General features: G+C 44.6%; 2 protein-coding genes across 3 annotated transcripts in view; one reads left to right on the forward strand and one right to left on the reverse strand.

Moving 5' to 3' along the window:
- Nucleotides 1-2,506, reverse strand: part of VTI1B (vesicle transport through interaction with t-SNAREs 1B) — a 30,066-nt gene extending 27,560 nt beyond the window's left edge. Inside the window, exon 1 of the mRNA XM_053274553.1 lies at nt 2,344-2,506. The gene's annotated coding sequence lies outside the window, so the exon portion shown is untranslated. The remainder of the gene's footprint in view (nt 1-2,343) is intronic.
- Nucleotides 2,507-2,632: 126 nt separating this feature from the next.
- RDH12 (retinol dehydrogenase 12) lies at nt 2,633-24,141 on the forward strand. Of its 2 annotated transcripts, none has more exons than XM_053274496.1 (7): nt 2,633-2,884; nt 15,036-15,154; nt 16,429-16,584; nt 17,538-17,642; nt 20,395-20,604; nt 21,233-21,422; nt 22,615-24,141. In XM_053274496.1, the coding sequence occupies exons 1-7, from the start codon at nt 2,778-2,780 to the stop codon at nt 22,715-22,717; spliced, it is 990 nt and encodes a 329-aa protein (XP_053130471.1). In that variant the 5' UTR covers nt 2,633-2,777; the 3' UTR covers nt 22,718-24,141. The 2 variants fall into 2 exon arrangements, with proteins under 2 accessions (XP_053130471.1, XP_053130469.1); XM_053274494.1 differs by lacking the exon at nt 2,633-2,884 and adding an exon at nt 10,884-11,040.
- The last annotated feature ends 73 nt before the right edge of the window (nt 24,142-24,214 follow it).

Consider the following 24,214-nt stretch of genomic DNA (forward strand, 5'->3'; position numbering starts at 1 on the left):
TTACTTTTGTCAGAAGTGCACCAAAGGGAGCTGGTCCCTGGGAATTGTGAAGTTCTACGTAGCTGAGTATAACAAGAAACAAGAGCGACAACACTCAAGAAACTCTGGATAATGTGTAATCACAGAAGTTAGTCTGCCATAATAGACCAGAATCAGACATTTTGTTTACTAAATTCTATTAATTTTTATTTTAGCTTAAGATCACCATAATTTGAAATATACATTGTCATTTGGCCTGCCCCTACATTAAGAAAATCTTGTCTACTTTAACATTTCTTCTATAAGCTGACAAGTCATACATATACCATCACAAACACTCTTGGAAGATTACTCAACTCCTGCAAAATCAATAAGGTTGTACATAATTTCTTTGGAAGATAGGATCCTATGTAAAATTTAACTGATATCTGTTACAACCGTCAGCTATAATCATGAGATAAAATTCATGAAGCAAGGGTCTATCTATGGCATTGGCTATAAGCCAAAAAGAAAGCTAGTACTGTAGTAGAAAGTCTACATTCAGGCAGCATATTTTTAATTATATCAGATACCAACAATGGGGTGGTGGTGGTTCTATTCACCATGCACTGTGTATAAGCTTCCAAGAGCCATTTGGCGGCCTACTGCTGGATTAGCCGGACCTTTGGTCTGACTGTCTAATTCAACAATACAATTCCCAGCATCAGTTCTACCCTACCGAGCAGTGACCTTCAGAGTAAGGTTGTGTTTTTTTTAATTCAAAGGATTTTGTTCAATATAAAGGAACAAATGGCAACTTGATCTATAATATCCTGCTACACATTAAGTGCCGTTTCTACTCCTGAACTGCAAGATCTCTGCTACTTTGCAGGAAATTTTGAGGAAATTTTCCTACTTTGCAGGAAATAAGTGAGCCAGATTGGTGCAAGGGCTAGAGGACTGAGCTTTAATACAAGATATTGGAATTCAAATTCCCATTCAGCTATGGAGCATCCTGGGCAAGGCTTGAAAAAGTAATCTCTCAGCCTGACCTATCACACAGGGCTGTTGTGAGGCTAAAATATCAGTTTGTTTCCTTGAAGCAAGGGTGTGATATAAAATAATAAATGAGATCATGCCTTTTATTGGACCAGTTTCTCAAACTTTCAAATTACACAGAACCCTGTTTGGCAACAGAGTTCTAATAGTTTATGCAGATCATTAAGGGCACATGTTGACCTAACACAAGTAACCTTAAATCATCCTGTCACATACAACTGGGATTAGAAAATGATGAAAGTGTGAAGTTTTTAAATTACGGTTATGAATACTAGAAAAGCAATTAGCATTATATTTTAACACAGAATGCAAGGTTGTGACAATGTGTATGTGGCACCAAAACAAACTTACTTTGAAGATTTTCTTCTGACATGACACAGGATACCAAGTTTCTTTATGCTTGTGAGACAGTCACAGTCAAAGAAGAGTATATCAATGACAATGTTTTAAAACGTGTCAGTGTATGCAAGCTTAGTGAAAAGAACTCTATATAATTCCATTTCTTCAGTGAAAATGAAGTGAAAGAGCAGGGCTTACAGTACTAGGCCTCAGCCTTTTAAACATTTTAAAAATACAGTTCAGTCTTAAAATAAAGTGCTTCTGAGTATACATAGATTGCCTTCCCTCTGCTGCCAAAGATCCACAGTTCATGTCCCCCTCCAAAGTTTAGTTATCTTATACACACGTATGAGGGAACAAGACCTCTCAAATTACTTACTGCTGAGTAAACACACATAGAATCATGCTGTAGGTGGTTTTTCTGGGGTCAGAGGACAATATTTCCAAATAGGATCTGTTTACATCATTACATTTAATGATGTAAATGCAAGCCTTTTGAGATATACCCCCTCCTCCTGATTTCCAACTTTCCCTAAAACCATCTGTTTGTAATGACCTTGCTCCTGTGCCTTTAAATGGCAACACGTAGAAATGAAGCAAGCGAGCAAAAGATTTTACCCTGTCATTTCAATCTTTGCTAAGAAAAGCTTCACTTGTTAAAAGTTCAGGATCCGTTGCTCTGGGAAAAGGAGCAGATTCTGATTCAAAAAGGAAAAGGGGGAGAGTAAGTAAGAGAAGAAAACAACCACCGAATGGCACAGTGGGGAAATGACTTGCCTAGCAAGCATGAGGTTGCCGGTTCGAATCCCCATTGGTATGTTTTCCCAGACTATGGGAAACACCTATATTGGGCAGCAGCGATATAGGCAGATCCTGCTGAAAGGCATCAGAGATGGTAATGGTAAACCCCTCCTGTATTCTACCAAAGACAACCACAGGGCTCTATGGTCGCCGGGAGTTGACACCGACTAGATGGTACAACTTTACCTTTAAGGAAAGAAAGGGGGCAACTCTGGTTTCTAGAGACGTGTCCAGCAGCGTGGCGGCGCTACAGGACCACGTTTGCCGGGAAGGCTGAAGGTCCATTTCCCCCAGAGGCTGCGCGAAGGCTTGCCAGGGCAGGGAGGAAGCTCCCCCTGCTGCGCGAAGTAACAGCAGCAAGCAAGGACTAATCCAGGGATGGCGCCAACCTGAACTCTGCAGCAATTATGGGCCTCCAACTCCCAGCTCCCCCAGGCACAACTCATGCGAGCTGCAGCCCAACAGCTGGAGGGCCTCAGGTTGGGCCACCCCGGAGGACGAGGAATGCCTCGCATGAGGGTCTCCTCTTAGTCCCACTCCCTCCACGCCGCTCTTCAGGGCACTCACGTACCAGCCGCCGCGCTCCTGCGAAGCCTTTCCGGGGCGCCTTGTAGATCCCCATGGAGACCGCGAAAGATTTCGTGCAACCGCTCCAGGTGCTCCGAAGAACCAGAGCCGTGACTCGCCATAGCGCCGTGAAGCCGGAGAGGGAGGCGACTCCACGGAGGTCGGTATAAATTTCTCTTGTTTATCACTTCCTCCTTCCGGTGCAAATTCTGAGCATGCTCAAATGAAGTGGAGCATGCTCAATACGCCCAAAGGAAGCTGCTTTTTGTTTTCTGCCCACACAACTATAAGGACTTTCATACCTTCTTTAAAAAGCCCAGTAGGGACATTCAAATTCTGCAGAAAAGCATCAGATGTTGTTGCATATGCTATTTTTCAACGAAACAGCTCTGAAAAATAAAAAGGGAGGACTACAGTGGTGTATTAGAAAGACGAATGCGAAGTGCTGTGAAATGCCTGGAGAACTGGCAAGAAGAGTGCATGCTCACTTTCTACTGTTGTAACCAGTGCCCTTACCCTGAAAGTAAATCTATCAGGAACTCTTACCCTTTATCTTGCATGGCAAGTCTCTCCGTTTGTAGCCAGTGCCTGTAGAGAAATCTGTCAGAAACTCTTGCCCTCTATCTTGCATGGCACAAGGTTTTATTGAGTCCCTAGGTGTAGTAACATAATAAGCAGACATTGATTGATTGATTTGATTTTTTTAAACCGCCCTTCAGAAAATGGCTCATTTAACTTCTCATTTCAGTACTGGAATCTTATCTATATAATTATTTCTCCAAGATGATCCGGTCTTTGATGTGTGGCAACCCCTGCCAACTTGGCAAAGAGGCACCTTTTAACGTGATTCTCTTATTTAGCAGGTGGAGAGTAACTGGCCCTATTCACCCCCAGCACAGTACCTCCAGTGACTGCTGCTGGTGTCTATCTTATGTTTCTTTTTAGATTGTGAGCCCTTTGGGGACAGGGTTCCATCTCATTTAATTATTATTTCTCTGTGTAAACCGCCCTGAGCCATATTTGGAAGGGCGGTATAGAAATAGAATTCATCATCATCATCATCATCTCTCATGAGAGTGGCAGCACCACTCACAAGAATTCCAGGCTTTCGGCGGGAGGCAAGCACCAGGTGAGAGGCAACTGTCAGCAAGGAGTTTGGCCGCTTCAGGAACAGCAGGAACTTGGGCGGCTGCATGTGGCTGGCCACATGAGGGCAGCGAGGAAGGAAGCAACCAGCGGTGATAAGTTTGGCTGCTTCGGGAGTGGCAGGGACTTGGGCAGCTGGGGGCGGCTGCCCCCCCACCCCCGGCGGTGAGAGAGGAGGCAACCGGCGCCGAGAAGTTTGGCCACTTCAGGAAGAGGAGGCGGGAGGTGGCAGCAGGATGGCCTGGCCCTGGCCCGCCCGCCGGGGTGAGGAGGAGGCAGTGGGCCCTGGCCCGACAGCCCGGAGGTGGCTGGATCCTATTTGTCTGGCATCCATGTCAAGGTCCCTGTCAGGACCACTGAAAGTTCCCCGGCGTCCTCTCCGGTCCATCTATCCGACATCTACATTGAGATCTTGGGAAGGGTTGTAGGCAGCTCCTCGGAGTCCTCTCTGGTCTGCAAAGAAAACACAAGAGAACACTGTACTAGAAGTATGAGGTTCAAACTGCATCCCCCACAACCTGGGCCACTCTCCAGATTTCCACGGGTCCAGAGCCCAACAAGGTGCAAGGCCTCCTCCACGGGAGGATAGTGACTGGGCACAAGCAGTCCGGTCTTGAGCAGGGAACAAGGGTTGATCAGGAACAACCAGAAACTCCAAAGCCAACACGAAACTGGAATCCCTCAGAGTCAAAGGCTGGGGCTGAAGCACGCTCTGGGAATGACACATTGTTTCCAACAATCTGTTCACTGCCTGTGGCTTTGATTTATAGTGCTTGACTAGTTGGGTTCTTCCTCCAATCAGCTGCCAACAATTCAGCATTTATTTTGCCTATTAAGCAACCATTTACGCTGTCTGAGTGTTTCCAGCTGCTGCTGGTGACACTCACGTCTCCGGCGTTGGGGTGTTATTGTTTGTACACTTTCCAGCTCTGGGTTTGACTTTTCACCCCCCTTCTCCTGTGCAGCTTCACCAACACCTGTCCAATTCTTGTGGCCCGACAGCCAAGCTCTCTTCTCTTGGTACTTCAGCAGCTGCTGGAGGGCTGCCAGCCTCTTGTTTGTCCTCGCTATCTGAAGATGAGGGCATGTCATGAGGAGGCAGTAGTGGGCCAGCCTAGCCTGGCTGCCAGGAGGAGGAGGCAGGAGGCAGCGGCGGGACAGCCTGGCCCTGGCCTGCCTGGCCACCGGGAGAAGGAGGAAGAGGTGGTGGCGGCAGGCCCTGGCCACCGGAGGAGGAGGCAGGAGGCAGAGGAAGCCAGAAAGTGGGGGGGAGGAGAAGCGGGGGGGGGGGGAGCCAGTCGGCTGGCTGGCCAGCCAGAAAGCCGGGCATGCCGGCGTGGGACGGGGCAGGGGAGCACGGCTGGGCCCAACTAGAGGCACAGATGCACTGCGCCCAGGCCCAGTAGTATTACATTATTTAAGTAATATGGTATTTTATAAATTTATTTTATAAAAAATAAATAAATAAATTACAACAATGCAATTCACTTTAAAAAATAATAATTGTAAATGGTATTATTGAGTCTCTGTTGTCACCAGAAGACCAGCATCCAGTTTGTCCGTGGCAAAACATTTTTTGGAGGATTCCTTTGTCCCAACAGCAAAGCCTGTGTGTGAAGGGACTTGTATACTCCACAGTTAGTGAAGGGACTTGTATACTCCACAAGGAACACAAGACTGGTATACTCCACATGGAATTCGTGTTCCATGGCATTAATCACAGTTGCCTGTGCCATGATGAAGCAGTAGGGATCCACAGATATAACACTGAATTAGTAAAATTGCAATGTTTATAAAGCTTGTCCATGATCCTGCCAGACTAAACATTTCCAGACATTCCTTGGTAGCCGCTGCCAAGAAAGGGAAGCCTGATTACTAAATGTTTGTGAAGTTAATAACTAATCCTCTACTAGGTATATTTGTTTCAGATAAATTTTGCTGGGTTCACAGGCAATCATTCATTGAAAACTTGTGGAGTACACAAGTCTTTTCATTAACTGTGAAGTTAAGCACACACAGGCTTTGCTGTCAGGACAAAGGGATCCTAAAAAGAAAAGCATGTTTTGCCACAGACAAAAAGCTGCATGGCTCCGTTTTTGAAAAGCTTCAGCCAGTGCTGGACACCCAGCCTGGCTGGGAACACATCTCTCTCTCTCTCTCTCTTTTTTTTTTTTTTGCAAGCAGGGAAAGGCACTCCCAGGCACACTGCAAACATGGTGCTGGTCAAAGTTTACTTGTAGGGATGTGCATGGAACTGTTCAGCGCTTCATTGTAGGAGCGCCAAACTGGTTCTGTGGACCGGCATTGGAGCCTGTTCGAAAGTGGGGGGGGGTAACTTTAAGGGCAGGGAAGGGTGCTCTTACCCTTCCTGCCGTGTTTCCCCCACCAGAGCTGTGTATTCAAATGGTCTGGCAGGGCAGCAGCATACCTCCTTGCCACCCTGTTGCTTCCTCGGACCAGAAGTGACCGGAAGTTCCTGGTGCCCATGCACACGTTGTACGTGTGCGTGCATGCACACGCACACTGGGAACTTTCAGTCACTAAGTCCCTGTCTGAGGAAGCAACAGGGCGGCAAGGAGGTAGGCTGCCGCCCTGCTGGACCATTTGAATATACAGTGCCAGTGGGGGGAATGTGGCAGGAGTGATAAGAGCATTCTCCCCTGCCCTTAAAGTTATCTACACACACACACACACACCCCGTCTTCGGACATGCTAATTAGGCCATGCCGCCTGCATCTGATGTCAGATGCAGGGGGTGTGGCTTGGGTGTTTGGTGGCCACCAGTGTCGGCAGGTCAGGGGCTGCCCGTGTCCTTGCTCTGCCACTGGCTTCCCTGTAGGTCCACAATGGGTTGTGCTCAGCAATTGGGGGCCCTCAAACAACATCTCAGTACTGTCAGAAACACAGCACCACTCCAGTTCTGGTGGGGAAGTAATTTCCTACAGAACACATTCAAAAATACTTTTAAAAAATGTCTATGACACAAGGTGTTTCACCCTCATGTTTTAGAAGTGATGGAGCCAGGGTTAAGGCTGCAGTTCTCCTAAGAACACCTAGCTGGAGGTAAGTTCAAGTAACACAGTGGGAATTAATTCCAAGTAAACATGCATATTATAAACATGTAGCCTAACTTGCAATGTTTTACACCAACAAAAGTATGACTTCAGCTTCAGAGAGCCAGAACTTTGGAACAGATTGACATATGTGGAGGTTGTGGGACTTGTTTAAAAGGAAGCTTCATTACAAAACCATTTTTGATGAACTCAGCCAAAATATCTGTTTTATAGCTGCTTCCCTCATACAAACAAAGAAAAGTTAAGTAGATTTAGGTAAAGGTAAAGTGTGCCTTCAAGTCGATTTCGACTCCTGGCGCCCACAGAGTCCTGTGGTTTTCTTTGGTAGGAGGGGTTTACCATTGCCTCCTCCTGCACAGTACGAGATGATGGATTTCAGCATCATCCTATATCGCTGCTGCCCAATATAGTACCAGCGGGGATTCGAACTGGCGACCTTCTGCTTGTTAGTCAAGCATTTCCCTGCTGCGCCACTTAAAGCACAGGCTTATTTAGCAACAACTCAATTTTCTTCTTCTCCTTTCCCTTTCTGACTCCATCCCCCACACTCTCTACAGGATCCCCACTGGGACAAACACAACATAAAAGATTGCTAGATAGAATACAACAGATGGCTGTAGATTTAAAAAGCGGTTTACAGCAGATAGCTGTAGACTGAAAAAAGACAGAATGGTAGCTATGTAGGCAGCAGTCATATTGGTTGCCATTTTGGGTTTCTAAGCAAACATGCCAGTGGCTTCATATCTAAATTTCATCAGTGTGCATTATCTGTGTGTATGCAAAGGAACATGCTTGTTGCAGAAAGTACATCTGTCAGCCATATTTTATAGGACTAATAGGTGAGGCCCGTTGTTGACTGGGCAAAGTCATTTTGCATAGATTACACTGCTAGGATAGTTCAAGAACTAACATCGAGGAGGCCCTCTAATATCACAGGGGTAACATTCGTGGAAACTCTGATATTGGAGTGCTTAACCTAACTCCCCAAATGTGGTTAGGTTCTTTAGCTAAACAAGCCACTCTCGCAGTGAGAGTGGGTGGAGCAGCCTGAGCCTCTCACACCATTTTAAAAAAATCACCCTGTGTACCAGTTGAGAAGTGGAGAGAGCGACTATTTAAACAGTGTACCAACTGAATGGGGTGCAGGGCTGGATTAAAGTCTTTATAGGCCCTAGGTACTCTCATAATTGTGGGCCCCCTTGATAGATCTATTGCTAAATATTTCCATTGTGTACAATGTATAGGTCCCCTAATATGTCCGATTCAGACCAATGAAGACGTGAGACAAGATATGGACCACAACCTTAAATGTGCCACAACTTTATTTATAAGCAGGCAAATCAAATGACGCAAAGGGAATTGGCTCTCCAACCCCTCCACTGCGGTAACTAGAGAACTGGTACCCAGGGTGCGGGTCCCACCTAAAACGCATAGGGCAACACACCTTGGCTACAGACAGCATAATCCCTGTGGCAGATGCTGCCCTTCCTACCTGACCTAAGGTCAAGGAGTCTGCATAAGGCATCACACCTCCCAAGCCATGAAGCCTTTAAGATGAATGATGCCTCCACACAACAGAGGAAACCCAAGCCAGCAGTCCCTGAGGTGTGAAGGGTCTAGGGACTGACAGGGACTCCTCAACACGGCGAATACATGCCTTAAAGTGCTCACCAACCCAGTGCTAATCCTTTCATTCTGCACTGGGCCTGCAGTTGTGACCAGCAGCCAAGCTAACTATGGGGAAATAGTGCTGAGCATGCAAAAAAAGAATAATCTATGTCCAATTCAATGAGAGCCAAAAAATTCCTACCTGGCCCCCAGATGTATGACCTGCCATAGCCCACACTACCCCAGTACAGGGAGGGAGGGGTCGCTTTGCCCAAGCAAAGGACAGGGGACGAGGACACGGGAGCCACAATGGCCACCAAACCCTGCCCCTCAAGCCCGTCAGCCAGTGGCTGGGCCCAACAAGCCTTGTGCTCCATCCACTTTGAGTGAGGCTGGCGCAGACAAGCTGCTGCGCACAGCTGCACAATATGTCTAATGTGTCAGAATGGGCATCTGCAGGGCTGGATTATCCATTAGGATAATTTCCTCACAAGAAGGTTGTTGTATTCTATCTATCCTGTATATTTTATGTTTTGTTGCTTAGAAGTTTGTCCCAGTGGGGATCCTGAGAGTGGGGGTGGAGTCAGAAAAGAAAAAGGGAGGGGGAAGGAGAAGGAGAACATGGAGTGGTTTCTGAATAAACTCTATATAATATTATATATACAATCTATATAAGATTACTTTGTGTTTGTGAGGGAGGCAGCTATAAAACAAAGGCGTATTGTGGGGTGAGTTGAGGAGAGTTTGGTGACAAGTTTTCCATCTTGTGTAGTATTCACAGACAGATACAGAGCTCTTAACAAATAAACACACTAAATAAAGCAATAAACACACTAAATACTGAAATACACACTGAACCGCCCTGAGCCATTTTGGAAGGGCGGTATATAAATCTAATAAATAAATAATAAATAAATAATAATAAATAAAGATAGCAGATACCACAGCTTGGCAGATGCGATGTATTCTAGTAGAATGCAAATTCACTAAATTCAAACATACAGTATCTACAAGCAGCAGCTGTATCAAGTTCATAGCACATGAACTTTGGAAAGCACATGTGACAAGGGTTCCAATACTGGGCAGAGGAAAACAGACATGTCAGGAACAGGAAGCTTTTGCCTACAGGCAGAAGTGAAGGACCAGGGGCGTAGCAAGGTTGGAGTGGGCCCAGAGACAAGATTTTAAAATGGCCCCCCCTCACTGAAGCTCAGCTCATGAAGTGAAGACATCTTAAATGAGGCTGAATAGTGGTAACAAAAAACATAGTAAAAAAATTATATGTATATATATCACACCTATGTGCCACAATAGAACATCATCTTAAGTTATTTTTAAAAAGGCTTCGTAAATTGTGGACGATGCAAGTCATTTAATGGTACTAGAGAAAGACCTGCTGTTCTGGTAACTCCAGGTTTTAACACTCACATCAATTTTGGAGGATGAATACAACTGAAGGAAGCCTGGGTGGGTGTGCAGCTGGGGGAGTCAGTCATATGACTTGCCTCGGGGGGGCAGGCCAGTGGGCCCCCAGAAAACTGTCTCCCCTTGCCCTATTATAGTTACACCCCTGTGAAGGACAACAAAGGAGTGCAAAGCTTGTGAGATCAGAGAAGCCTGCTATCCTACTTCCAACAGAACCCTAGCACAGGTATATTAATTCTTACATTAATAACACTATATTAATTACCCTATTATTACATTAATGTTCGAATTGCAGGGTACAGATAGAAAGTGTACTATGTACATGCATTGAACATAATACGTTCAACATAATATGTGTGTATTGCTCTCTGCATAGATGAATGTAGACAGATATGTGCATTGAAAATAACATGATTAGAAGACTAATATCTTGAATAATCCAGTTGGCAACCTCGCTGGAGTGTCTTGAATCACACTACTGCTCTCAGCCAGAGACGTAGGTTTTCTATTTTGAACTGGAAAACTTCCGGGGGGAAATCCCATGCAAATTTCCCCCTCATTTGCCCACTCTGCAGGATTGTCATAACATAAGTCACTTTCCAGACATCGGAACTGTTAGTCTAGGCTCTGCATAGAACTTGATATGCATAAAGCATCTCAGTTCTTATCGGCACTTTCCGGACAACGATTGAACTGGTTTTTCACTTTAACTTGCAATGCAAATAACACAGAGTCGTTACCATAGTAATGTCAACGGAACTAGGAAATTAGAGTACATAAAATTGCCATTCTGTAGCAATTATGGCCAATTATAGAGTGACACAGTCAAACTGCGTGTCTACTACTGTTCTATCTCTATGATGCTATACAACCATTGGCTTCTCGGATAAATCCCAAAATTCAGTGCGCTTTTTAATACGCTGATGCTCCGCGCTCTGAATCTCTGGACAGGCTCTTCCTCCTGGAACGATTGTCGAGTGAGGATGCTCAGTTTCATGGAATACGTGCTGGCGCTATCTATAGCTGTCCCTTTTCTGATATTTGTGGCAGCTCCTTACATCAGGTTTGTGATATGATTAGTTTGACTAGCTAATTACAGCCACTTAAACTGCGGGAGGCTTAACGTTTTACCTGCACCAAGGGAAATACATCGGAAGCAAAAGCTCTCTGTATGGAACTGGAATGACATCATATTCTAAGCGGCAGTTTATGAAGCAAGTTTCAGAACTAGATATTTTTCTTAGTACCAGTCTTATCAATTACTTTAAGTAATGCCTCTGTCTACCTTTCTTTCTTTACCCCTACAGTTTTCTCTAATTTTTATATTTATTTCAACTATCTATTATTTATCTTTCTTAAAGTTTCTTTGTGTCTGGGGGATGGGTACAATCAACTGCAGACAAACTGCAGTATACTGAAGTTCCAAGAAGCATAGTGAGAAAGTGGTAATAAGACTGGCACACCTTTTTCTATCAAAGCTTTTGTGATTTTAAGAAATCATTGATGTGGAAAAATTCAACAGACACAGATCTGAAACTTAAAAATGTAGGGATGGGAAACAGTGCTAGCCAGATCCTAAAGTATAAATTTAAAAAGTGCAAGGTATTTTTGAGTCTAATAATTCCCTATCTGTATAATCCTGTATATGTTTACTCAGATCCTGTATATGTTTACTCAGAAGCAAGTCCCATTGTGTTCAGTGGGGTTTACTCTCTAGCAAATATTTTTAGGATTGCAGCCTAAACCAGTTATCAGCTGATAAGACTCTTTAACTTCTCAGAAGAGAGTTATCTCAGCTTGTACTTTTCATATTATTTCTTAGATAACTGTTCTTAAATATAGACTCTTAAATTCCAGAATCCATTGTTATATCTTGACACCTGTAAAATCATTAATTGTAAAAACAATCTATTGAGGGGCAGATTAAATTTGAGAACTGAGGGGATAAAAGTTGATTAAACAAACCAAAAACAAATAATACTTCAATAGAAATGCACTGATAACACAATGTGTTTTTCTCTCTCTCGGTGTCCCCGAGAGAGGACATTTCCTTTTCCCTTTCATCCACTTTTCTGCCATAAGCAAAACTCAGTGGAAGAAATTGAATTGATTTTACCCCTTTTAATGGGTTTGCTGAGAAGATCTATGAATTTTATTAAACATATCTTTTTGTGGATAAGAATGTATATGTTACTTCCTGTGTTGCCAAATTTTGCACTATTGTGTATAAAATTTGCCACATAATAGTTGAGGCTCCCTCTATCGGTTAGATAATGATGTTCACCTTACTAAGTGAACTTTTTTTACCTAAATGGGGTTAATGTGGTAGATTGATTGTACTGACTGTAGGCTGTTATGAACTATAATTGCTGTGAATAGTATCTGGTGAAGTACTGCAATAAAGATCTGTCTATCTATCTATCTATCTATCTATCTATCTATCTATAGCTCATTGGAAGAGCATTTGCGGTCCCAGATTCACTCCCTGGCATTTCCAGCTAGACTCTTATCTATAACCTTGGATAGTTGCTGCCAGTCATTGTAAACAATACTGAGCTAGATGGACTAATGGTCTGACTCAGTATAAAGCAGCTTCCTAACAAGATTATATTTCAAACTATTGGCCACTATTGTATGCTATTGTTGTGCTGTATTTCTAATTGTGCTATTAACCTTCTCTTCAGGACATTTTAATTAGCTTTCTCCTCCTCCTCCTCAATATTATTAATATTTATATTTTAGATGTGAACCCCCTTGGGGACAGGGAACCATCCTCTTCCATTCATTTTTTCCCCTATGTAAACTGCCTTGAGACTTTTTGTTGTTGTTGTTGATAATCAGTATATAAATAATAATATAGTGCCATCCATGAACTTGATGCTTTCAAAAAAACTGAGAAGACAGGTCCCTACCCCAAGGTGCTTACTAGGGATGTGCCCGAACCAGTTTGATGCCTCTTTAGGGAAGCGCCGAAATGGCTCAGGCACCCGCATCCGAACCAGTTCAATGAGGCAGGGATTGGATCCTTTAAAAAGCAGGTCTCCTCTGCCACCCCACTGCTTTTCCGGGCACAGTGTTCTCTTTCCAAAAGGCTGCGCGTGGCTGCAGGGCTGCTCCCAGCAGTCTGTGCATGCTGATGCCGTCATGGGCTTGCAACACTGTATTGTAACTGGAGCACTGAGCTGGATGGTACGGTTCAGTGGCCATTCCCGCTCCGCTCGCTGCCACAGGTGGTGGTGGGGAAGCCTGCTCGCTTCACCCCCCACCCCCAGGGTGGCTGGAATATCAGGGAGGAGGGCATGTGGTGGCGGGGAGGGGAGGGAGACTCGTGTGACTGCCGGGAAGGACTCGCGGTGAGGGCCTTGCAACAGGCCACTGTTCCCTAGAGGTTCCATGACATCGACATCTTGCACGATCCTGGGCACCACTCAGGATTAAGTCCAGGGTCGCCTTCTCTCTGCTTGGTTCCATGACCATGCTTGGTTCTAGGGCGCAGTCATTCAGTGTGTCTAGAAATTTGGCCTCTTTGTCATTACCTGAATGTGAATTTACCCAGTCTATGTGTGGGTAATTTGAAGTCGCCCATTACTACAGCTCTGTCTCTCTTTGACGCCTCCCTGATTTCCTTCTGTAACTCCCAGTCATTGTCAGCATTTTGATCAGGAGGGTGATAGCACATCCCTAGTAGCACATTTCCTTTCAGGCCTTGTATTGTCACTCACAGAGTTTCTGTGGAGGACTTCAGTCTTCTTAGGTTTTCTAGCTCATTAGATTCTATCCTTTTATATACAGTGCTACTCCACCCCCAATTTGCCCCTCCCTGTCCTTTCTATAAAGTTTATATACAGGAATATCAGTGTTATTCCTCTGGGGAAATGTTCCCTTCCTGGAAGTGATTACTAGATGGGCCAGATGTTGCTGTAAATAAGAACAGCCCTACTGGATCAGGCCCAAGGCCAATCTAGTCCAGCATCCTCTTTCGCACAGTGGTCCACCAGATGCGTCTGGGGAGCCCATAGGCAAGAGTATATAGGCAAGAGTATATAGGCTAGAGTATATAGTCCAGTGATTCTCAAACTTGGGTCCTCAGGTGTTATTGGACTTCAACTCCCATAATCCCCAACCAAAGGCCACTGAGGCTGGGGATTATGGGAGTTGAAGTCCAATAACACCTGAGGACCCAAGTTTGAGAATCCCTGATATAGGCTATGCCATCTGGCTCTCCTACTGAGGCGTCATAGTTCTTGTGGCTCTCTTGTTCCTTTGATGATATCAGTAAAATCCAACATAAAAAGTCACTGCAAAACCAACAGCAAATCCTGATTATAATCAGTATTTAGGAAAGCCCATGTCAATGGAACAGTCTTTACTGCTCACCTGAAAGCAGGCAGTGAGAGAGTCCGGTGTACCTTCTTTGGGAGGCTATTCCAGTTTCTGTGTACCATTGCAGAAAAGGTCTTCTCACAGTTTATTTGTTTATTTATTATATTCTGTCTCTGAGTGGTTTACAGTAACAGAAATTAAAACCTTAAAACAATTTAAAACCACAAGTCTAATTAAAAAGCTTGGGTGAATAAATGTGTCTTCAGGGACTTTCTAAAGTTATCAGAGATGGGGAAGCTCTTATTTCAACAGGGAGCACATTCCAGAGTCGCAGGGTGGCAACAGAGCTGGTGGTAACTCCATCAAACATCTCCGGATGATCTCAATGGGCGATGGGGCTCATAGTAAAGAAGACATTCTCTCTTATGTCCCGATGATTTCTAACAGTAATGAGAGCTCAAGGAGGGCCTCTAAGATGGAATGAAGTTCTCTAGCTGGCTCAAAGGGTGAGGGGAGGATGCGATTCTGGTGAGGATGATGGAGATAAAGTTTATCCAGAACTATTTCAGTTCTTTGCCCCAGTATGGCTGATGTACACCATTTATCTGGCTCTAGTAGCCATACTCAACCAGCCTCAGTCTCAACTGCTTATTTTTAATATGCTGTGTAAGTGCAGTAAGAACTTACTTCATTACGTGAGCCTATGGTTTACTAATGCACCTTTCATGTTTGTAGGAAGTTTGTTGCAGGAGGTGTGTGCAAGTCTACAGCTACACTGAATGGGAAGGTTGCAGTGATCACAGGAGCCAACACTGGCATAGGGAAGGAGACTGCGAAAGACCTTGCAAGAAGAGGCAAGTTGTTTATCCTCATCCATCAGCATTTTCTGCAACAAGTCTTCATTAAGCCCACCAACGGGTTTATAAATAAAGCATCATCTTCTATACTGAAGCTTTAGCTTGGCCTGAGTTTGCTATTACTTCTTGTTTCCTGATGTATTCACAACTTTTTTAGTAGAACATGATTAGATTTGTATTACTGGTACCTTGTCAAAGATACTCGGAACAATTGAGTTAAAAATTGTACCCGTTCATCTTTTCACTATACCAGAGACACCCATCCATATTGCTATACCCATAGAGTCCATATTACCATAGACTCTAAAATTTTCCAGTGCTGTGTGTGTCTATCCATGTAAGGCGCTAAGAAGCTTGACCCAAGCTGGGGACTCTAGTAGTCCAGGCCAAAACATTTCTCTTTGTGCCAGTAGGGCATTGCGCCAGAAATCCACAGTGGTGGCCTGCTTTCCATTGTGCTCTGGCCACTGAAGGAGGCATTGAAGCTTACTAACTCGGCCATTGTTGGGCTCCTAAAGGGGCCAATGGGCTTTTGCTTGCTACTGTATAATGATCAGATTCTGGCTTGGTTCTGTCAGAACTATTAATCCTCATTTTAAAAGACCAGACTGCTGTCCTATGAAATACTCTGTTCATTGGTTTGGTGCTTGCCTGCCTTCCATTCACCCTACCTACTTGGCCTTCTGCTTCCTCAGCCCACTCTCGGCTGCCCCTCCAGATCACCAGCCCTTTATAGTTCATTGTGCAATAATTTCTGTATTATTTTCCTGAGACAAAGCTTATTAGAGCCCTTCTCTATTAAGCTTAACCAGTGCTTAGCTATGAACCAATACATATCACAGTGTGAGATCTCTCTGGTGTAGTCCTGCAGTTGATTTACACACACACACCCTGCCATCTTGTGAACTGCATCAGGTATTTCTGGCCAGTTTTGCCAACCATGACTGCAGTGGCAGTAGGACCAGATCAATGCTGGGTCCACAGCCATTAAGCAAACATAGCTAGAATCTCAACAAAGAGGAATGGCTATATTTTCAAATTCTTTTTATCTAGTTTCCTCCTACTGTAGGTAAAAGTGTGTACAATGGGAAGTAAAGTCTAGCACAGGAAGGAACCCCCATCCACACTGCACTGAAAAATCTGTCACAATATATAGACTGGACTTCAGTTATGTACTTGTAGGTGAAAGTATCTGTTTACCGATTAACTCTCTGAGCCTTAATTTCTATCCTATTGAGTTAATTAGTCCTCCACATTTTTTCTTGTTGTAGGTGCTAGAGTCATCCTTGCTTGCAGAGATATGGCAAGAGCAGAAGCAGCAGCCTGTGAAATCCGGACCATGACAGGGAACCAGCAGGTTATTGCGATGAAGTTAGATCTGGCAGACAGCAAATCTATCAAAGAATTTGCTGAGAATTTCCTGAAAGGTGTGCCTGAGAAATATTTGATCCTGTGTGTTATGTGTGTGTGTGTAATTAACTACTGGTTGGATGTATACCTGAATGTGTTATATGACTGATTTACCCATACTTGTACTGACCACTCACTCACAATTATATGTGTGTAGTGTAGTCAAGTCTACTAACCACTTCTTACTGAAGTCTCCTTTCATACTGCATCAAACTCACTGGAATAGTTCCGCTTGTGGAATAGACTTTCCTGTGTTAGAATGTAAACATGTTCAAGAACAAGATAGTCCAGCCCATACTTATCATATCCTTATCAGTAGTACTGCCTGCACTATGGAATTATTTGTCCCTGTTATCTTCCCTTGTTTTGCATGCAGATATCATGGAGTTCCTCCCCCCGCCAGTTTTTTTCTGTATCTTTAATCTCTGGCTGTGCAAATTTTAATTATCTTGTCTGATCAGTATTTTGTAGGTGTGCTTATTGCCTCCATTGAGGTCCACCATTCATAAACAGACTGACGCATCAGGCTCAAATAGTTCTGTTTTATCAAAAACACCCTGGAGAATTTTAGCTCTTTAAATCAGTGAGGTGTTTATTTTAACTTCAGTGTGCAGATTATATTGCCCAGTTTATGAACATTCCCTCTGGAAGTTAGAATACATTAATTGTTGTTTTACAGGTGGAAATGCCACGACTACTAAGTGTAGTAATCAGAGAATCTCGCCTCCTGTTACTAAACCACTTCGGAATGAAAAGATAAACTTCTTGGACTTGTTGCACAACCTGTCATGCCTTATACAATATCCTGCTCTGAGAAAGGCTAAGAAGAGAAACGGGAAGATCCTGTGTGGATCTGAGTGACAGGAGGGGTTAAGCAGGCAGTTGTGGGGCAGATCCTATTGTGCTAGCACTAGGATTTTCTCAGAGTCTTCCTTTCTTAATGCTGTGCCCTGTATGTTCTCTCTTGTAGAGGAGAAGGAGCTCCATATCCTCATTAACAATGCAGGGGTTATGATGGTCCCCTACTCCAAAACAGCTGATGGCTTTGAGGTGCATCTGGGAGTCAACCACCTTGGTAAGGTCCTGAGACATGGGTGGGGTGAATGGACTTCAATATATTTTACATACACTTCAATATATTTTAGTGGGGGAGAATGCTGTTTAATCTAGGATGCTTTGCTCCTTGCCTGATTGTGTAGGCATACTATGAAAGGTGAACCCAAAAACACGATTAAGCCCAGGTTGAGAAGATCAGGTTTCAGGTGAAGGAACAACCTAGGACAAAAGTGCCCAGCATGTGGCCTAGAAGCAGGTGTGGTCCTTTCATGAGGCAAGGTAAATCGGTTGCTTCAGATGGCAGATTATTGAGGTGCCGGCAGGGTGGCAAGATGGCCCCTGCCACCATCGGAGCAACTTTTTGGGAGTGATCTGACCTTACAGACCTTGTAAGGGGCACCTCTGCTCATACACCTTGCAAAATGTTCTGGAAGCACGAGAAGAGGAAAGGAGGCTAGTGACTTGCACTTTTCAGAACATCCCTCCAGTGGCTGTTACTGTGGTCTACAGTATCGTGATGGTGGTGGCATTTTTTAAGACTGTGGGCCTTTCTGGGACAGGTCAGTATCTTTATTATGAGTCACAAGAGTTTCAGTAGGTTGTTTAAAGATCATAGGAGTTGAAAGGCACCTTGTAGGTCTTCGTGGTTTGAGATCTGGAACACAGACCTCCGGATGGCTTGGCACCTGTAGCCTTTGGTTGACCTTGAAGGCCCCCAATTGGTCTTGCTGCACTGTTCAATATTAGCTCTTGGCAAAGAATCTTCGCTTGCCCATCTTTTTAATGCAACATTTCCAGTGTAAAAATACTAACACTGCAAAAATAAACACTTTATTTTTAAAAAGTATTTTAATATAATTCCTATACTTCAGGGGGAGAGGGGGGAGGAATAAACAGTGTCTTGTAAAAATATCCTGACTCAAAATATCTGAATTTAGTGCCCACAAACATTTTAAAACTTTGCTTAGTCAATCCACAACCCCGCTATGCCCAGTGAGGCTGCAATCTTAACACACACTTACTTGGTAGTACACATTACTGAGTACGGCAAATGTGCTTAGGATTGCACTGTGCTTGAGAGGGTGGGGAGAGAGATTGAGAAAGAGCGAGAGAGCGCGCATGGTGACTCTGACCCAAGATGCCCTCCCATGTGATGTGAATTTGGTTTGTATCAGACTGTAAATGCTAAAGTTCTTAGAGGGACATACACACATGGACAAGAGTGTGCACGCACACACCTCATAAGCCTTCTTCTCTTTGGGAAAATGTGTTTTGGAGCTTATAAACAAGGCAAAACAGATCATGGGGCCATTCACATGACCTACCAGGCAGTCAGGGGGAAGATTTCACAAAGCTTGCCTCCCTGCCAGAAAATAATCTATCTGTCTATATACTGTAATTATCTAAGGCGTACCCATGGCTAATCCCATGCATAGTAGCTCTCGCAAGAGTTTGTGAGCAGCTGCTGGGAGAGGAAGAGGAATGCTGGAAAGCAGCAGCTGGGTGGCTGAAAGAAGGAGGCGAGGGAAATAAGGTGGGGGCGGGGAGAGAAACCATTGGTGCGAGCTGCTGCAGCCGAGAGACCAGACAGTGCCCAGCTGCTGCTCCTGCCGAGTACGGTGTGACCACGGCCATCCTCCTGCGCCACCCTCTCCGCCGCTTGTTGGCCAAATGGCAGGTCGGGCCTCACTGGGGCTGAATCAGGCCTCTCTGCACCTGTGCAGAGAGACCAGGAGACCAGCCGAGCAAGTGGCAGAGAGCCTCCTCTGGGGCCCAATCAGAGGACCTGCGCAGAGAGGCCTGATTCGGCCCCAGTGTGGCCCGACCTGCCATTTGGCTGGCAGGCGGGCCTGGAGAAAGAGGCTGCGCCACCTTCTCCAGCACCTGCACAGTCATGGGGAGGGGGAGAATATAGGAAACTGTGCCGGACAGGAAAAACAGCAATGAGGTTCTAGCGTGCAGATGCTCTGCACGGGTTCAGCTAGTTCTTTTTATCATCCCCGCTGCTCTGTGCAGCACGGAGCAAGGTGGATCACTCTGAGGCTGGGGCCCGTTGTTCCGGCCTCTGGGTATCCCACAGTGCACTGAGCGCGGGGTGCTGGGGGACTTCCCCAGGGCACGGATGCTTTAGGCGCTTATCTCTGTGCCAGCATGAGCTGCAAGTAGCTCGCACTGACACATGATCCCGGCAGCCAGGTGAAGGGTGCGTTTGTGTCCTTAACCTTGGCTAAGAGCTGGGGTTTGGCACTGAGCCAGCACCGGGATCCGCAAATCCCATCAGTTCTCACAAGCAGCCAAGCCCAGGCTTGGCTGCTCATGAGAACAGCCTCCATGTGTTAGACCAGGCTAGACAATCATGGTTCTCCAGCTAGTGTTGAAGTACAACTCCCTTCATCCCCAGTCACAATTTATTATCACTGGGGATGATGGGAGTTGTAGTTCAGCAACATTTGGCAAGCCAGGGTTGCCTACCCCATATTATGGGACTCTTATTATGAAGGCGATAGTGAGGGCCAGGAATCAAGTGTTTGTAGGGTAGGAAGTGTGGCTACACAATCACAACTTCTCTACTCCTTTAACCATAAGAACTAGTAACTTACACTTTTCAGAGGGTTTCAGTTCACAGGTTTTCAATACTGTGACATATAGGGATATGTATGGGATAGAGACCACTGTTCTTCAAAATTGCATACAAAGTAAACAACCTTTCTTGCTGAATCCCTGTTAGAATTACAAGTGAAAATGAAAACCTTAGTATTATTTCTCCATAGGTCACTTCCTTTTAACATTCCTGCTGATAGAGCGCCTGAAGCAATCTGCACCAGCTCGCATAGTGAATGTTTCCTCATTGGCTCATCATGGTGGGAAGATTCGCTTTCATGACCTCCAGGGTGAGAAGTTATACTGTCGGAGCCTGGCATACTGTCACAGTAAACTGGCCAATATTCTGTTCACCCGGGAGCTGGCTAGACGACTGCAAGGTGAGCTGGAAGCATGGAGTAACCTATTGTTAGCTGTGCCATATTACGTGTTCCACAGAAAACTGAGATCCACAGGAAAAATTCTATTATTATTTAAAAAAAGAATCTCGTTCTCAAAGTGTTCTTGTTTTCTTAAATGCTTGCCCAAAGTAGAACTGCAAAGGACAGACAGTGCAGAGTTCCAGCTGAAAGGCAAAGATAAAGGTGTGCTACAAAAGGCCATAAGAGCTGAAAAGCTGCACTGCTGCATACTTGGAAATCTGTCCTGTTGAATATATGTAGACAGACTTGGACTACATGCTTGAAAAGGTCGTGGCAAGCTTTGGTTGGTAGCTCTCTTCCAGCAAGGTTCTTGGTGGCAAGGGAAGATGTTGAACTTGTTTTATGCTATTGTTAACCGCCCAGAGACTAAAGTTTTGGGTGGTGTACAAATTTGATAACTAACTAACCAACCAACCAACCAACTAGCTAACTAAATAAAAGAAGATGCCTCAGGGGTAGAACGTTTTTACTCTGTTGTATTTTAGAGAACGGGGACCATCACTTTTGCATTTTAAATTGGTTGATGTCCATATTTTCAGCCCCCCCTCCTCCCCCCCCCGCTAACATCCATGATTCTTTTCTGTAGGCACTGGTGTCACTGTAAATGCCCTGCATCCAGGCACAGTTTCTTCTGACTTGCCCCGTTATTCCATTTTCATCTCTGTGGCTTCGAAGATATTTCATGTCTTCTTGAAGTCACCATATGAAGGAGCCCAGACCAGTGTGTATTGTGCGGTGGCAGAGGAACTGGAGTCAGTGAGCGGGCAGTATTTCAGGTGAGTTGAGGTTTGAAGCCTGGGGTTGTCTGAAGGGGAGAACAGTGGCTTAGTGCTGGTTTCTGAAAAGTGTAAGGAGCAACTGCAGAGCTCTTGCAGACCTCAGAGGAAGCCAAATGCTGCTTCGAGACAGTGATTGCAAAATCTGCATTTCCTCAGATTTCCCAAAAGGTGCACTAAGCATAGTCCTGAATGGGCAAACCTGAGGAGATGCAGTTTCTGTAATCACCATTTTCTTTGAAGTCAGTGGCCGCAATGGATCCTTATAGATACAGATTGATACAGCTGCACGTAAGCAGCTGTATCAACTGTGTGTGTTGGTTTGTAGGAAGCAGATCTTGACAGGATCTGCTTCCTACAAACTCACAACTGGCTTCCTTTGTGTGTGTGTGATTCCAATTCTAGTCTAAAACGTGTCTCATATTTGCTAGTTTGTAACAACCTGTTCCCTCTCTTGACAGTGTAGCTGAACTTAATTAAAAGCATTGGGAGAGGAGAGCTGGTCTTGTGGGGTAGCAAGCATGACTTGTCCCCATAGCTAAGCAGGGTCTGCCCTGGTTGCATATGAATGGGAGACTTGATGTGTGAGCACTGCAAGATATTCCTCTCAGGGGATGAAGCCGCTCTGGGAAGAGCAGGAGGTTTCAAGTTCCCTCCACAGCATCTCCAAGATAGGGCTGAGAGAGATTCCTGCCTGCAACCTTGGAGAAGCCGCTGCCAGTCTGTGAAGACAATACTGAGCTAGATAGACCAATGGTCTGACTCAGTATATGGCAGTTTCCTATGTTCCTATGTTCCATTACAATATTACAAAGTTGCATGGTGGAAGTAAAAATACTATAGTACAGCCAAAAGAAGGTGTGTCATGTGAAGCTGAAGAGTGGAAATTCCTGCTCAAGTTTCCACTTTTTGAACCTTCCCACATGGCAAGGTGGGAAGGCTCAAAAAGTGGGAACTTGAGCAGGAATTTCCACTCTTCAGCTTCACATGACACACCTCCTTTTGGCTGTACCAGTTTATACTGCAGGTGGGAGCTGAGCATTTCACTATTTCCTCCCATATATGCACTCCCTACACAGAAAGCTAGTACACCAGAGAAAAGGGTTCTAGCGTAGTTCCTGGAATCTTCTGCAAAAACCTACCTTTATAGACAGGTATGGACTAAAATTCCTCAAACCTTTTTCTTTGACAGTGACTGTAAGCCTGCCTATTTGTCATCTCGGGCCCGTGATGATGAAACTGCAAACAAGCTCTGGCAGGTCAGCTGTGAACTACTGGGAATCCACTGGGATTAAGTTATGGAGGATCCTTCGTTCTAGCTGTGTTTCTAGCAAGCTATTTGCTGGATACACAAAGCGCAGACTTGATGGGAAGAGACTTTGCATCATTACCTACCAAAATTGTGGTTGTAAAAGGGACACAGGTTCTTTTCAGATTAGTTTCTTCCTTCCCACACATACCATGGTAAGGGAATGTAGTAGTTCAGCAAGAGAATAAGTTGCCCTACTGGCTTTGAAAGCAAAAAGAGGAATATATAAATCCTCATTCTCCATCCTCACCAACTCTTGAGTAGATTGTTTTTTAACAAGTCAGCTCTGTCACAGATCTGTTAACTCGGGGATTCCCAACCTACGGCACTCCAGATGTTGCTGAACTACAACTTCCATCATCCCCAGCAACAATTTATTGTGGCTAGGGATTATGGGAGTTGTAGGTCAGCAACATGACTCCCACCGGTTGGGAGCCCCTGTAACTTATTTCAGATTGGCTTATTATGAAGCAAGGAGAGCTGAGGCTTTCCCTTCCTTCTGGATTTGTATAGCATTGTTAATTGTGTGTGTGTGGTCAGAAGCAAGAGGTGTAGAGTCCAAAAATATGTTTCTGCCCAAGGAACTGAAGCAGGATCTTGCCTATTAAGAGGCATGTAAGCTCCAGCAGCAGACATTCTACACCCCTGCTTTCTTATATGAAATCTGCTCTTTGCTGACTTCAGGGAAAAACAGTATGCTCACAGAGGGGTGCTTGGAGCTTTAGGCATGCAAGCAAGACCTTTCCCCCTAGAATTACTACTACAGTGGCAGCCAATTGTTTCAGCCTTTTCAGTTACAGTACTGGACAATTCAAAGCCCATACCTTAACTTGACAATTCAAAGCCCATACCTTAACTTGTTTTTAAACTCAGATGTTTCTTTAGCATCCACAGTCCCTTGTCAGAATAGACCCTAAGATACTGTGCTATTTTTAAAAATATTCAGATTTCTTGTATATTTGAGAAAAGACATCAGAAAAAAGGGTGTGTGTTTTTTTACTAGAGACCAACCTTTTATGTACATGGACCTATATGCAATTATAAGGCTGTTAACTACTGTGGGCTATACTTTATTGGCAGGGTGAGAAGGGACCAGGTAGGCTGAAGTGTATTCTTGGGGACCAAGAGCAGTCACACACTTGATACGAGTCTTCCATTTAGACAAAAGGTGCTTCAGTATTATGCTGCCCTTGCTAGTAATGCAGCTGTTGGTACAAGGTGTCATACTGCTTTAAATGCATTTGGATAAACTAACACAGATGTCTGTTTTCTCACTGGGTTGTGATAAGCCCACTTATATGAAAGGATCAAGTTGTGAAATTCTAACAGGTTTTTTTTCAGGGCAGAATCAGTTTGAAATCAGAACTGAGCAATCTCAGAACATGGCTAAATAAACACATTTTAAGTTTACACTGGTCTGTGTCTTGTCTTTCTAAACACAAGGCTTTGCTCTCTGAGACAGAGGTAGCTACAAGTCATTTAA

The sequence above is a fragment of the Hemicordylus capensis genome, chromosome 1 (assembly GCF_027244095.1).
Source record: "Hemicordylus capensis ecotype Gifberg chromosome 1, rHemCap1.1.pri, whole genome shotgun sequence".
Lineage (NCBI taxonomy): Eukaryota > Metazoa > Chordata > Lepidosauria > Squamata > Cordylidae > Hemicordylus > Hemicordylus capensis.

Bases quoted from the DNA above. Each gene is read 5' to 3' on its own strand.
- RDH12 (XM_053274494.1), top strand. From the start codon at position 10,901: ATGCTCCGCGCTCTGAATCTCTGGACAGGCTCTTCCTCCTGGAACGAT. The intron at 17,643-20,394 runs GTAAGGTCCTGA...ATTTCTCCATAG, and splicing joins TCTGGGAGTCAACCACCTTG to GTCACTTCCTTTTAACATTC. The intron at 20,605-21,232 runs GTGAGCTGGAAG...TCTTTTCTGTAG, and splicing joins GCTGGCTAGACGACTGCAAG to GCACTGGTGTCACTGTAAAT.